Source organism: Melanerpes formicivorus, unplaced genomic scaffold (genome assembly GCF_026170545.1).
Source record: "Melanerpes formicivorus ecotype bairdi unplaced genomic scaffold, bMelFor1.0.p_v2 SCAF_30, whole genome shotgun sequence".
Classification (NCBI taxonomy): domain Eukaryota; kingdom Metazoa; phylum Chordata; class Aves; order Piciformes; family Picidae; genus Melanerpes; species Melanerpes formicivorus.
In genome coordinates this window covers 7,610,704-7,626,152 of record NW_027142382.1, presented here as the reverse complement: position 1 = coordinate 7,626,152, position 15,449 = coordinate 7,610,704, and the positions used below count along the sequence as shown (strand labels likewise).

General features: G+C 49.0%; 1 protein-coding gene across 1 annotated transcript in view; it reads right to left on the bottom strand.

Annotated features, from left to right (window-relative positions):
• The window catches only part of LOC137449608 (cystathionine beta-synthase-like), a 29,595-nt gene extending 25,293 nt beyond the window's left edge, over positions 1–4,302 (bottom strand). Inside the window, exons 1-2 of the mRNA XM_068155297.1 lie at positions 4,276–4,302; positions 1,622–1,776 (exon numbers count right to left, since the gene is read on the bottom strand). Of these exons, the coding sequence (XP_068011398.1) occupies positions 1,622–1,776; positions 4,276–4,287 (167 nt within the window). The 5' untranslated portion in view covers positions 4,288–4,302. The remainder of the gene's footprint in view (positions 1–1,621; positions 1,777–4,275) is intronic.
• Between the last annotated feature and the right edge of the window lie 11,147 nt (positions 4,303–15,449).

Genomic DNA, 15,449 nt, shown 5'->3' with positions numbered 1-15,449 from the left:
TTCTTGGGGGGAAAAATATTCTTAATTAAAATAACATCACTGTCCTCCTCCACCCCATCCCCTGCTTCTACCCCCAGAACTCAATCAGGTTTCACATGGGAACCTCAGAAAGCCCAGAGATGTTTTGTACATTGGCTGTCATTTGTGATCTACCCAGGGCACAGAAACCAAGCAACCCTCTCCATACACTGCTGCAAAACAAAAGTGTGGTGTGTCCCAGTGTATTTTCTTCACTGCTATGTTTCAGTCCCTGCCCCAGTGCTACTGCATGGTCCCCTTCAAACAGAAGACTTATCCAGGGAGCTTTCTGATGCCTGGCTGCCCATCTCTTCTAATGTGGGGTGTAGGATGAGCCCTGGCACCAGCTGTGCCTCTCTGCCCAGTGGCACCCTGATGCTAAATTGGTAAACCCCAAGAATGTTATCCTGTTCAGTGTGATAATGGAGGAAAAAAAAGCCAACACTTTGGCTGAAAAGAGCTAATTCTATCCGTGGACACTAGCTGCAAGGATCGCCCTGAGTGCCTTGAAGCATGTTTGCTGAACCTGCTCTGAGGTTCTGGAGCCTACTCCTCCCTTTTTCATGGCCCAGACCCAGAGCCTATTTTGGTCTTCACACATGCTGATGGCCGTGCTGTGTCCATGTCCTGCCTGGCATGCAGTATGAAACTCCCCCAGTCAGCTCCCAGCTGGCAGGTATCCACACAGAGCAGTGTCACACCTCCCATGGGCTCCAGTTCCTCATATGCTGGAGCTGAATTCATGTTTTACATCTTCAGCACAGCCAGAGAAATGTCCACAGTTCTCCTGACATTTATAGAACAGCCTTACCTTTATTACCTTGTCTGGGTCTGGTTTGCTGGGCCATTAAAGCTCCTCTCGACTAGCCTAGTCTGGGTATTTTGGCAAGCTTGCCTCACCCCAGGAGGAAACTTGCTGCTGTGAGGACAAGAGGCACTCATAACTGTCAATTCACCTTGCACTGCGCTCTTGGCTTGCTTACAAAGAGCGGGCAACCTCTGTGTGGGCCATTTTCTGCTTATTTAAAAGCCCAGTTTTGGCAACCTGTTTCCATGGAAGTCTCTTAGGTGAAGGTATTGCTACTACTTAGAAATCTCCTTACACACAGCCTTGGACTGTTTGAATGGAGAAGGGCAGTCAGCCTGCAGCCCTTTGCTGACTTTGTGCACCGTGTAACAGGATGAGTGCAACAGCATCGAGGAATCTTCATGCCTTACAGTACAACCAGGAGAGCCAACACTGCATTACACTTGGTTAGAGGTGTACAAGGCCCTGGTTGAAATCTACCTCTAAAATATGTTCATCTTAGTTCTTCTGAAAGGAGATGCCCCAGTCTAGCAGATGCTTTCCAAAGCGTGCTGGGAAGCACAGATCTGAGTCTCGAGCCAGCCATGTCTTTCTGCAGGACTCAAGGGAGTGGGAAAGCTCTTCCTGGAGAGGAGATACTAGGTAGGTTTTGCCTCCTGGAAAAGTATCTGTCATTAACATAACATACTGCCAAACTACTGACTTCTGTTGCAACAATAGCACTTTGTCTTCAGAAGAGAAAGAAGATACTGAGCTGTCTGCACCCTGAAGAGCCAGGATGACAGAATTACTCACAAGGCTATGCAGGAGTGTGGAGACATGGCAGCTGGCGTTGCAGCAGTCCACGTGCACCGACTGGGCAAGTTGGGAAGAATCCACGTGCTGTCAGCTTCACTTTCCTGACTTCCCCTGCAGCTGCTGTCTGTGAGCAGGCATGTCTTGGTCAGCTCCTGTGTTGTGGAAACACAGACACACAATCAACTGGGAGGAAAAGCGTGCAGTCAGGCCCCAGGTTAACACTTGTCAAAGGCAGGAAATGACATTTGGGTGTGAAGGCAGAGTGGCCAGCCTGCATAGAGCTCAAGTCTCCTTCTCTGGAGACCTTCAAAATCCACCTGGATTAATTCCTGTGAGGACAACCCTAAGTGATCCTGCTTTGGCAGTGGGGTTGGACTCAATGATCTCTGGAGGTCCCTTCCAACCATGCACATCACAAACTCTCTTGAGTGCTGGTAAATGAATGTGGGGCAATAACTCACTTAAATGAGCTTTCCCCCACAGCAGCAGCTATTTTCCATCTGCTCTAAAAGCCACCAAAATGCTCAGGTGTACTGTGATACTGGCATTTCAAAAACCTCAACATAACAGAGGCACAAAGGTGCCTCTGTCAGGTGGTACACCACGCCATGTACACCTGGCCACCATCTTCAGTAAATGATCCTCTGCTCTAGTGTACATTGAAACATTCACTCCACTAGAAAATTCAGTGCTCTGCATTTAGTGCACTCCTTAGTGCACTTCCCTGCTCCTGCTGGCCACACTAGTCCTGATGCAGGCCAGGATGTTGTAGGCCTTCTTGGATGCCTGAACACACTGCTGGCTCATGTTCAGCCAGTGGTCAACCGGCACTCCCAGGTCCTTCTCTGCTGGGCAACTTTTCATCTACTCTGCCCTAATCCTGCAGCATTGCATTGGGTTGTTGTGACCCAAGTGCAGCACCTGGCACTTGGTTTTGTTAAACCTCACATAATTGACCTCAGCCCATTAATCCAGCCTGTCCAGCTCTCTCTGTAGAGCCTTCCTACCCTCAAGCAGATCAACACTCCCACCCAGTTAAGTGTCATCTGCAAACTTACTGAGGGTGCACTCAATTCCCTCATCCAGGTCATTGATAAAGACATTAAAGAGCCCTGGGGAACACCACTTGTGACCAGCTGCAAACTGGATTTAACTCCATTCACCACCACTCTCTGGACCTGACCATCCAGCCAGTTTTTCACCCAGCACTGTCTACCCACCCAAGCCATGTGCAGCCAGTTCCTCCAGGAGGATGCTGAGGGATACAGTGTCAAATTGAGATAAAAAAAATGTGTATGGTGGTAGCAGGCACAAAGTGCCAGAACATCTCTGCTCTGGCACTTGAGTGTAATAAAAGTGAAAAAAAGATATCTGATAGAAACAAAATGTCAGGGAAAGGTAGCAAAGGTCCTCAGGGGTACAGAGAAAGTTCCACAGTAAACCAGCTTAACTAGAGGAGAGTTCATCAGACTGGAAATGACACAGGTGGCTGATGGTGAGAGCAGGCTGTACATCTTGGGGGGGTCTGGGGAAGGTGACAGAAAAATGCTTTTTTGTTTCCCAGCATCAAAAAAGTAAAGCAAAATGACATTATCAGGAACAACTACAGGAGCACAGCAGGTAAAAGTGGCTCCAGACAAGGGTTAAACAAGTTTGCAAAGGTTGAATTCCTTAGTGGCTCTTAAACACAGCAGCTCTAATGGTACCTTTGCTCTGTGACCATGGTGATTTGCTGTGCTGGTTTCCCTGTCACCAGAGTATACACAGGCAAAAGATGGGCTCTCTTTGTGCAGTTTGTTCTCAGCAGGTGCTGCTGATATAACAAGAGTTACAAGCAGCTTTGGCATGACCTCTCTGCTGTGACTCTTCAATCCCACCCTTTTGTACCAAGGAAACCAGTCCCATGGAGGACAGGCACATATTTTTGGTAACTGGAAGCTTCCCTTCTGGCTTGGTCCCAAAATGAATTTGCCCTGCTTCAGCCTGTGCTGAGTAAAGGGACCTTGCAGCTCAACAGGGTCATGGTTGCAGACTTGTGTCTTACTTTGATTGGTGATGAAAGTTGGTGTTAACCTGCTTGTTGTAGCATAGCCTGCCCTATCTTCCTACACTCCTGTCATGGTGTATTTTGCAGTTAGAGCAAGTGTAGTGCTCTTGGCAACTTTACTGTAGTGGGAATTCTCAAGGGTATGATGCAGAACCTTCCTTCTCCATTTAATGTCAGGCTGAGAACAAAGATGTAATTTTGCAGTTTGATAGAACCACATCAGTGGCACGAAGAAGAAATAGCTCATTTCTAAACATAGAGCTCTGCCTACAAAAGAACCTGGCCTGCTACCACGTGGAGAGGATGTGGGAAATCCACTTCAGCTGCTTCACTGGGGAGGGAATTCCGGCAGCTGACAGAAGGATGTTGAAGCCAACACGCACAGCACAGATAGCACAGGCTAATAGGTCTGGTGAGCATCATCTTCATCCCAGGCCATAAAGTTACTGCTCCACCCCTTCATGACACCCAAACTGTCTGCAGTGCATGTGAAGACCTGCTGACTCACAACAGCCAGGCAAGCAGACAGCACACAGTCATGGCCAGGCCCAGATTATCCCATTAATTTGTGGCTTCACACGAGCCAGAGGGCAGCCTTAATTACCATTTCTGCCATCCTCCTTCTGCTCTCTTGCTTGCTTCAGCCACTTGGCAGGAGGTGCTTTGAAGCAGCACAGTGGGACCACCTGAAGTTAGAGCTGTGATTTCCTCCCTGTCCAGGAAGATGGGGCTGCAGTTCACTCCCTGTGTGCTGGGGAGTCCCTGAAACACAGAAATACACCACACTGTTATTCTAGCTACAGCAGAGGGCTAAAATGGCCCACGCTGTGCAGCTGAGCTTTCTTCTCAGCCAGAGGTGCTCAAGCATCTTGAAAATAGAGGTCAGCAACCTCATGCCACCTCCTGGCTCTGCAGCTGAAGCTTGAAGCAATATGGCAGGCAGGGGACACTGATCCACATCATTAGGTGCCGAGTTGTCTTTTCTCCCCTGCAGACACCAACCTCAGCCCCACAATGCAGTGAAAGACCATGAGGGTACAGGGAAGTCATGCTGAACAGCCTGGACCCTGCAGCTGGTCAAGCAAAAAACTCTCACAGTAAACTTTGCTTCTCAGCACTCTTCCCCTCCACCACCAAACTTGCTGCTTCTTGGCAGGGGGGAAAGAAATAGTTAACTTCCTTGCTAGTCAGGATTTGTGTCAGCCTTGAGCATGTCTCCCCAAGCAAATCCATATTTACCTGATGAATTAGCTGGGAAGGATCAAAAGTCACTTGTGGGTGAAGAAGAGATAAGCTGCAGCATACCGGAGGTGGTGAGCACACTTTCACAACTGAGGTCCCTGGTTCCTAACTGAAAGGTTGGCAAAACAGATTTTACAAGTAGGTTTTTTTCCCCTTTTTATTTCTGGTGATGCCCATCTCCACTGTTTTGCAGTGGGATGAAAAAAGGGGAGAGGTGGGGGGCTGAAATTATTAGGGATGCTTTTGCAGGCATTTTCTCTCTCTACCAGCATGTGGCTTCCCTGTGTCTGTGGATGCTGGCCCTGAGGGAGGCTGCTAGCATTGGCTCTGGGGCCCTGCAAAAGCCCTCCAGCTCTGACTCCATGGGTGTACTGCCTGTGTCCCATCTTTCCCATGGGGCAGCTGCAGGAGTGACATCAAGCTGTGGGGATTACTGGAGAGGGACGCAATGCCACCGGTCCCCCTCTACACCAGGGTTTGCACCCCAGCTTTGTTCGTAGAGCCTTTGCATTCCTGCTGAGCACATGGGCAGCCCAATGTCACAAAATGGGGACAGTGACCTGGCAACCCTGGGTGAAAGTGGGTGATCTCTCCAGGGGCTCAGGAGAACCCTGACACCACTCAGGCACCTGCCACGGAACAGCAGCACCCAACCACCTCCCTCTTCACCACCACAAAGCACTGCAGGCCCCAGCATCATCCCTGCAAGGGAAGACAGCCTGGACCTAAAACTGAGAGTTGGAGGCAGCACACGATGCTGAAGTGGTTGGTTCCTAGAGGGAAGAGCATGACTGGCTTTCCACCTTGCTGTGCTCAGTTCCCTTAACATCTGATAGAAGAAAATGGCAAGATGGGCGGGGTGGGGTGGGGTGGGGGTGGTGTTTCATTTGCTTGCTCACCCAAAGTAGATACAGACCTATTTTCTAGAAGCCCAGGGAACAAAGAAACAAGACTTGCCTCTTGACTAGGTCAACAGCTACATTCTTCTCTACTGGAGAATTTCTCCTAAGTCTCCTCAAAGTTTGGTTTATTCCTGGCATAGTGCTGCAGGACTACACAGATGTTTGCATGCAGACATCTGAATCCATCTCTGCATCACTGTGCCCTACGCCTAGATTCATATTTAAGCTAAGCTATGGTCCAGCCCACTGTCTCTCTGAAGGTAATATTAAAAACTACCTCAAGTATAGGAATACCAACAGTATCTATGCAAGGTGGTGACTTGAAACAGTACCAAAGGATGGGAAGAATCTGACCTTCTCATCTTTTGGAGGCCTTGACATGACACCAGTGAGCCGCTCCCCTGCTGATGGCCTCAGCAGTCACATCCTGTAGGGCTGAGAGGAGCAATGTCCAGTGTAAACATCTCCCCATGCTGACTCCAGTGCAGTTTCAAGTCACCTTATGACACAAAGCAAAGTTGTGTCCTCTCTTGATTCCCATAACTATTACTTATTGCTAATGCTCCTCCTAACCCTTGCCTGAAGCTTCAGCTGTGCTTGATCAGCCACCAAAGACATCTAAGCTATTACAGGTGCCCTGTAACAGCCTCATGACTGTCTTCTAAAGAGAGAAGCATGAGATAGCACAGGCTAGACAAAGGGTCAATGGAAATATCCACTGGAGCTTGGAAGTACGCCATGCTAACGTGCAATTATGCAGCTGCTGCCACTTACTGAAGATATACAGCAAAGAACACAGGCCAATGTTTACAGAGTACCTTGCAGATAGGAGATTGCAATTATTAGGTTATCAGACTGCACTGATACGAGACACTCATGAATTAAACTGCAGGAAAATCAGATGAACTCAGCAGAGCAGAGAGAGCTACCTGCCAATATGCCCCAGTCAAAGCAAGATGCCATTGCCTTGCTTTGTTTTAAAGAAATGGTATTGCTGTCACTGAGCAAGACAAATGCAACATGGGTTTAACAGGATCATGGAGTGACCCAGGCTGGAAAGGACTTTAGGAGGTCCCCAGTCCAGCCTTCTCTTCTAAGTTGGATCAGCACTAAGATTAGACCAGTTCACTCGGGGCTTTGTCTTCCAGTCTTGAAGACTTCCATGGATGGAAACTGCACGAGCTTTCCAGCAACCTGACTGACTTTGCAGCATGAAGCCAGAATCTCCTTAGTTTTCAGATTTATTCAGATCTTGCTGAAAGTTCAGGCACTCCCCAAAGCAGAGTCAAGCTTTGAAGAGGCTGAGAAGCAGAGGGAAGGCTGTGGATTCCTTTTCCTTTCAGTCCCCTACACAACAAAGTTACCTGGTTAGTAGGCATTGCTCCCATGCAGTCTGCCATTAGAAAGCAGTTCAGGAACAGACTTACCACCTTCGGTCGCATCAGCAAAGTGCCTTTGCTGCACTCCAGCACTGAGCTTATATGAGCCCAGTGGCAGGGGACACCAATGAGCAGCACTTAGCCCCTGCGAAGGGATGCTGATTGGGTCCTGCTCCACACCTCACCGTGTCCAGCAGCTGATTGCTCTCCAAGCTTTAAACGATTGGGGTATAAAGAAAGATAAGCAGATCATTGTTCATTTTAGTTGGTATTTACCGTCAGAAGTTCTCTCCTCCCATGTCCTAGCGGTTTTGTGATGTTTTAAGAATCTTGCTTCTGATCTGATTCCATGACTCGTGCTTAACCTGCTGCTTGGACTGTGATCATCTGTGTCAACACGTGCCTCGCTGAATCAGGAATAAGCACTGACAGAAATGACAGATTACATTAATTGCTGCCTGATATGAACTCTGTGTCTTCTGAGATTCTTGGGTTAGTCTCACCTCCAGCCCTAAAGCTCTTTCTCTTTCTCTTCCTCACACTTTACTGTTAAAACAGCTGAAAGCAGTGACCAGCTTGTACCCCATCACCACTCCTAAACGCTGGCTGGGCTATTAGGAGATCCGGGTTCAGATTTACTGGAACAAGAAAAGCCCCCAGGAATTTCACTCCCTGCTTTCCCCATTCCTTTCCACAGCTGTGGCAGTGCACAGTGTCATCAGTCCCAGGCTGGGCTGATGTTCCCCCAACACACAGCTGTGAAGGAAACTTCAGTACTGTTCAGATGATCAGGCAAGAAGGCAGCTTATTGGAATGCTTGCTTTGGCATTAGGACTTTCAAAACCACGACTGTTGTAAGTGTTAGGACAGGAATGAAATTACCTTTGATCTTTTTGCAATAAATGAACTCTCTGGAAATCATTGCCAGAGATAATCTGTTGTAAGAAAATCTTGTGAGCTATCTGATATGATGCAGAGCTTGCAGGTTTCTCACAAAGAGGCTGCAAATAACCCTAACTCCTGCAAGAATTGTGTTTTCTGGGCATTGCAGTTACAGAATAACCCAGGGACCCCTTCCTGTCTACCTCCTGAAGCAGTGCCTGCTTCAAGTGAAGACAGTGAACAATGAGATTCTTCCCTTCAGCAACCAAACTGCAAAACAAAAATGAAGTTCTTTTCAGCCTAAAATGAAGCAGAAATATGGATGGGCATCAGTAGGGACAGAGGGACTAAAATACTTGGTTTAATGATTTTATCTTTGTAATAAAACATTTTCTTTAGAAAAGATCTAAATGACAGGTTTGAGGACTTTGGAAAAAATCCCCCCATGCCCTTTTTTTGGGGCAAGGTGTAAGGTGTTAGCTAAATTGGATCAAAATGCTAGAGTAATTTGCCCATCACCCCCATCCCCAGAGCTGCTGTGCAGTCTGGCTCTGTCTGGCACCGCCAGCCCTAGGGGCACACACACAACTGGCTTTGCCCCTCACAGGTGAGCATGGCAGGTGGCTTGATGTGGGTTTTCCTGGTTTGCCTGAGTGCTGGTTAAGGGCAGAGGAGAAGCTGTTCTGTGGGGGTGTGACTGAGGCCTGCACTGGCATCCTTGTCATGCTCCCATTCCATACAGACACAGCAGGCACATCACAGCCCATGCACCTAACACATCCCATAGGCACTTAGTCTTACCTCTACAACTACCTGAAGGGTGGTTGTAGCCAGGAAGGGGTTGGCCTCTTCTCCCAGGCAACCAGCACCAGAACAAGGGGACACAGTCTCAAGCTGCGCCAGGGGAGGTTTAGACTCGAGGTGAGGAGGAAGTTCTTCACCGAGCGAGTCATTCGTCATTGGAACCGGTTGCCCAGGGAGGTGGTGGAGTCATCGACCCTGGAGGCGTTCAAGGGGAGATTGGATGTGGCACTTGGTGCCATGGTCTAGGCATGGGGTCTGTGTTGATAGGTTGGACTCGATGATCCTCGAGGTCCTTTCCAACCTAAGTGATACTGTGATACATGATACCTCGCTCTTCTCTGGTGCTTGTGTGTAAGCATTACTAACATTACTAAGTTGAAAAAAACACATAAGAGTGCAGCACACAGCTGTTTATTCTACAGCAGGTTGACATCACCCTATTCTCTATCTGATCAGCTACCCTGCAGCTTTTTACCCTGCAAAACCCTGCTGATTAAACAGCAGTGTCCTTGGATGGGGAAGCAACCACAGGCCAGAACCAGCCAGCTAGCTGCGAAAGGAGAGAGAGGCACAGGGAGGGATGGAGGCAGCTGAGAGAACCAGGAAGGCTCCTGGCTCTCACAAGAAGTTGTGAGATGAATGGGAGAGTCCATGCCTGTGCACAGGGTGAGGGCCTCTGCTTTTAAAGCATCATCAGAAAGAATCTTTGCAGAGGTAGATTTATAGCACCAGCATCAGCAAGGTCGGAAGGGACACAGCACTCACGTTTTACTTCTGGGTGCTTCCAAGGAGGGATCGTTTGTGACTGGCAGATACACATCCACTGGTGATTTTTCTTCTCCTAGAAGAGACAATGCAGTTTTACAGTGTTTCATATTCTGCTGTATGAAGCAGGAAGTAATCCATATTTTCCCCTCCTGTGTAATTCAATAATCAAAATGGCTTCATCAAAGCAGTTGAAGACCTGTGGTAAAGCTTGATAGGATGTCTGGAGAAGAAGGATTAGCAACATTCTGGGAAGGCACATCAGTTAATTCAGGGCAGAATAGGCTTTCCTGGGCTCTTGGTTTATCTCTGGCTGTCAAAGAAAGCTACTTTGGTGTGAAGATGTGGGGTTAAAATGACTACTGATCAAGCTGGATGGGATACTGGCCAGGCTGAGTTGGAGCACTGATGATAATAGCTGCTATCTGAATTACATGGGGAAAGTAGGAGAAAAGTAGGATGTTGCTTGAGGTTGAACATATTGTTCATCAGTTCAACACACTAGGTGTTAAAGCCTTATCATAGCACAAAACTGTTCCAGATGAAATACGACAGGTGCTAGCTGTACAAAATATGGATTTTATGATCTTACCAAAACCAGACAGAATTTAACTGACTGTGGCTAGAGCCCACTGCCACTTCTGCTCAGTGCCACAGTTCAGGAGTAGCCTCGCTTTGGAAGGTATCCCGATGGTGGAGTGAGGTACTTGGTGTAAGGTACACTAGCTGAAGTCTGCCACAGTCCAAGGCAGAAATGGATTAGAAAAGTCCTATTGTTGTCACTGCATTGAAGAAACCATTCACACCCACCTGCTTCAGGAGAGGTTAGTATTTGCTTGTAAATCCCATGGAGGATTCCAGTACATCTGATGTGCCTCCTGTGGTGTTGCACCTGCTGCTGGTGACTGTAGGGAGAGCTATGCTCCAGAGGTAGATGTGTTCTCCAGAGGAGAACAGACATGCTACCTTTTCTTATGAGGACACTGGGAAGAACTCACGGCATGAGCAGCTCCAGATGTGCAGGTTTCCCACTCTTTCCAGGTTAGATCCACTGTGCTTGCCCCATGGGGCTGAACTGTGCATTTCCATGCCCTGGTGGGTTCAAAAGGCAGAAGTCTCACTGTGAATTAGCACATTGCCTTCACTCTGGTTTCCCCACAGACATAAAGCATCTGCTAGGTACCACACTGTGCAGGGAAGGCAGGGGCAGGCAGTCCATGCAGGCCATGTGCCATCTTTGGGCACACTAATCCAGCTGGTTACCACCTGGAAAGGCAGTGACTTTTCAAAGTCCAAGAGCTGGAAGCTGTGAAAGAGAAAGGCACATTCATGAAGAAGCTGTACATGAGCAGACAGTGTGTGCTTGCAGCCCAGAAGGCCAGTCACATCCCGGGCTGCATCAAAAGAAGCACTGACAGCAGATCCAGAGAGGTGATTCTGCCACTTTGCTTTGGTGAGCACTCACCTGGAGTACTGCATCCAGGTCTGGAGCCCTCAATACAGGAAGGACATGGACCTGATGGAGTGGGTCCAGTGGAGGGCCACGAAAATGATGAGGTGGTTGGAGCATCTCTGCTGGGGCTATGGGAGCTGGGGTTGATCAGCCTGGAGAAGAGGAGGCTCCAGAGACCTAATAGCAGCCTTCCAGTACCTGAAGGGGGGGCTAAAAGGAGGTTGGAGAGAGGCTGTTTACCAAGGCCTGTGGTGATAGGATGAGGGGCAAAGCCTTCACACTAGAAAAGAACAGATTTAGATTGGATATTAGGGATGAGTTCTTTATCATGAGGGTGGTGGAACACCAGAACAGGCTGTCCAGGGAGGTAGTTGAGGCCCTGTCCCTGAAGATATTCAAAGTGAAGCTCCAGAGGGCTCTGGGCAACCTGATCTAGTTGAGGATGCCTCTGCTCACTGCAGAGGAGGTCAGACTAGATGGCCTTTGGAGGTCCTTTCCAACCCAGACCATTCTGTGTTTCAGCTGAAGCAGCTATGGTGTATCTGCTTTTTCCATAGCTAATCTGCAGTGCAAACAGCACTTGGCTTTGCCAAATCTACTAGGGGTAGATTTTTCTTACGAGAGGGGTGCATGGAAGGCAGCAGAATTGCCTCTGGCTGCCACAGCGCGGGTCAGGTTCTGCCGGCTCTCCCCTTGGGTCCCCATCCTCCCTCACTACTGCCACCATGTGACTCTCGGTGCCGGCACTGGAAGAAGCGGTGGCTGGGGACAGCCGAACACGTGCCTCGCCTCCACGGTTCCTTCTCGACCTTGAGGAATGCAGGGGACACAGTTAGATGCATCAGGTGTACCCAGCCAAGCAACCCTGCTTCCCACCCTCTCTCCAGTCATCCCTCTCGGACGCTGCCCTTTTTATTACCGAAGCCTAGAGGAAAAAAACAGAAAACCAATGTCACCGATGAGGTGACGTGGTGCAAGGGCAAAGCTGCATTCCAGCTGGATGTGGTCTGCAATGCAATTCACTCTGTAGAGCTAAGGCAGCTCTGAGGCCAAGCCAGGGTCCTGGCAAGCAAGACAGCAGCATGGGTGGCTGGCTGCAAGGCTGGGCGCGGGCATGGCTGCAGCACAGCTTGGGCAGGGACTGAAGGAAAGGGTCCAGGCTCACACAGGAGGCCATATGTGCAGGAGAATCCCTGCTCTGTGCATTTATACACCACAGCAAGAAGGGCCAGCACCGTGATGCAGGCTGGGCTCCTTGCACCTGACCAGGAGCTGAGCCTTCACACATCTGCACACAGCCACTTCCCTCTCCAAAGCTCCACCTTCAGTTAACTCACATAGATAAAGAACACCTGCAGAAATATTGCAGGACAAAACCCCAAAGACCTCTGCTGTTACCTTGCAGGAGCATTCCCAGCAGCAACACAAGTGTGGCTTGGTGGGTTTGTTGCTGTTTGGGGGTTTTGTGTGTGGTTGGTGTTTGTTTTTTTCTCTCCAAAGGGTATTTATTGCTTTTGCATGGTAGCTTTCTGGACTGAAGTCCTGTGTTTATCTCTAGAGCCAGAACATCAGATTGTACCCAGTACTTTTCCCATGTGTCAGTGACCTTTGAGGAGAGGCACCTCTGCAGCTGGGGCCAGTTCAGTCCTAGCAGTGCCATGAGGCAGTGCCTCAGCAGTCAGGAAAGGACTTGCCTCGCTCTGCAGAAGTTGGGGGTGTGCAGTCTCCTACGTGCAACACTTGAATCTGGAGGCAGCTGCTGATGGGATGTCCTTGGGGCACATTGAGGAGATCTGGATGTTTCTTTCAGTAGCTGCATTGGCTGAAATTGCCCCTTTTCTACCTAGGGTACTTTTAAACTGGTTCAGCTCCCCCTCTGGGACTGCAGCCATGGCACGGTGGCAGGAGCTGCAACACAGAGCAGGGGCTACAGCTGGGGCAGGGCTACCTTTAATCTGCAGGCAGGTGGAACGTGATCCCATCTGCTGCCTGCTACTGTCTGTGCTTTTGGCCTTTCTGCTGAAACGTTCTCTCCTTGCCCAGGTGAGCCTGGGAAAGACATTGGCCCTCTGCCTGTCAGAGTGTGATATCAGGATAATTTTTGCTTCTGAGCAGACAACCAAAAGGTAAAGGTAAAGCAATGATCTGCAATGACTGCTGGCAGTGGCAGCATTTCAAATAATCAGAAAAGGTTGTGTGAGGTAAAGGAAGTTTAGTGTATTGTATACCTGCTGCTGGAGAGCAAACTGGATCGGGAGTGAGAAGATGAAGCTGAGGATAGAACAGTGTGGGTCTGAGGAGGCAAATGAACCTAAAACATGCCCCTGTAAGAAAATTTGATATACAGGTGAGCAAGCCAGCAAGCTCATGCCACACACCTGCAGGCCTGGCCCCAGCAACTGAGGCAGGCAGAAGCAGCCCCTCCTGCAACTCTCCACCCACCAGTCTTCCCCTGTGTCTCTCTGCAAATGGAACAACATCCCAGTGAGACTGTCTGACAAGGTCTTAAGCCAGTTGGACAGGGTTAAGTAAGGACTGACCACACAAGGAAATGAGGACCAAAAAATCAGGGGATGAGGGGTTTACTTGCTTGTTTAGCAGATATAAGCCACCTTCAGCCTGCTCTAACTTGAGCAATTGACCAAGACACTGAGTGGCAGCACAAACACACAGCTCTGAAATAACTGAGCCAGCCCCTTTGGTTTCTCCCATAGAATGGTTTGCATTGGAAGGGACCTCCAAAGGTCTTCTATGAGCAGGGACATCCTGAACTAGATCAGGTTGCCCAGAGCCCTGTCAAGACTCACCCTGAGCATCTCCAGGGATGGGACCTCTCTCTGCTGGATGCAGTACTCCAGGTGAGGTCTTACCAGAGCAAAGCAGAGATCCTTATTCAAAGAACAGCATCCATGCACCTCACTTTATTAGCATGATAGCTTCACCATAATTCCCCAGAGACATTGCCATCTCACAGATGCACAGGTTTGCCCAAACTCCTTACATTTATTCAGAAATGTCTATCCAACTGACCACACATGAACCTACTGCTCTAGGAATTTCAACTGTGGCAGCTAAGCCCTTGCTCTCCATCCTTCTTTCCTACTCTATGCAGAAATACTAGAACTGTAGTAAGAGAAGCAGTCAAGAGAAGCAAATCATAGGCTGGCTCACCGTGGGCTGGCTCACTGACAGCCCTGCCACACCAGCATCTCTCTGGAGACTGAGCAGAACTGCAGAGCACTGCAGTCAGCACACTGAACACAAGAGGTCTTCTGCAGCTGACTAATTTCTCAGGCTACAGTTTAACACTCTCAACTCAAACTGCATTAAAAACCCCAGAGACATTCTGCACTCAAACAACATTTACTGAACTCTCTCTACTATACATTTGTGAACACTGGTGCAGCAGAGTGCACAGTATTGATTTTGCCCAGCTCCTTCTTGTGTTTAACCCCAGGTGGCAACCAAAACCCACACAGTCGCTCGCTCACCAGTGGGATGGGGGAGTAGAAAACTGATGGGCTGAGATTAAGAGTTTAATAGGTTCAGCAAAAGCTGTGCACACATCCAAAGGAAACAAGGAATTAATTCACCACTTTTCCTCAGCAGGCAGGTGTTCAGCCATCTCCAGGAAAGCAGGGCTCCAGTACCTGTAATGGTTACTTGGGAAGTCAAATGCTGTTAACCCCAAGCATCCCCTCCTTTTCCCTTCTTCTTCCTCCAGCTGTATATGCTTTATATGGAGTAGCCCTTCGGTCAGTTGGGGTCAGCTATCCCCACTGTGTACTCTCTCGAATTCTTGTGTAGCCCCAGCCTACTTGCTGGTGGGGTGGTGTGACAAGCACTGCTCAGCCATAATGAAAAGATCCCTGTGTTATCAATCCTGTTTCCAATACAATTTCACAACATAGCCCCATGTTAGCTACTGTGAAGATGATGAACCCTGTCCCAGACAAAACCAGCACACTCCTACACTCCTAAAAGCATAAAAGGTAGAAACACTACTTTTGTCACAGGAGTGTGTTGACACTACCCAGTTGGATCTTGAGCACAGCCCTATGAGGAGAGGCTGAGGGAGCTGGGGTTGCTTAGCCTGGAGAAGAGGAGGCTCAGGGGAGACCTTCTGGCTCTCTACAACTACCTGAAGGGTGGCTGTAGTCAGGAAGGGGTTGGTCTCTTCTCCCAGGCAACCAGCACCAGAATAAGATGACACAGTCTCAAGCTGTGCCAGGGGAGGTTTAGACTCAAGGTGAGGAGAAAGTTCTTTACAGAGAGAGTTGTTAGGCATTGGAATGTGCTGCCCGGGGAGGTGGTGGAGTCACTGTCCCTGGAGGTGTTCAAGAGAGGCTTG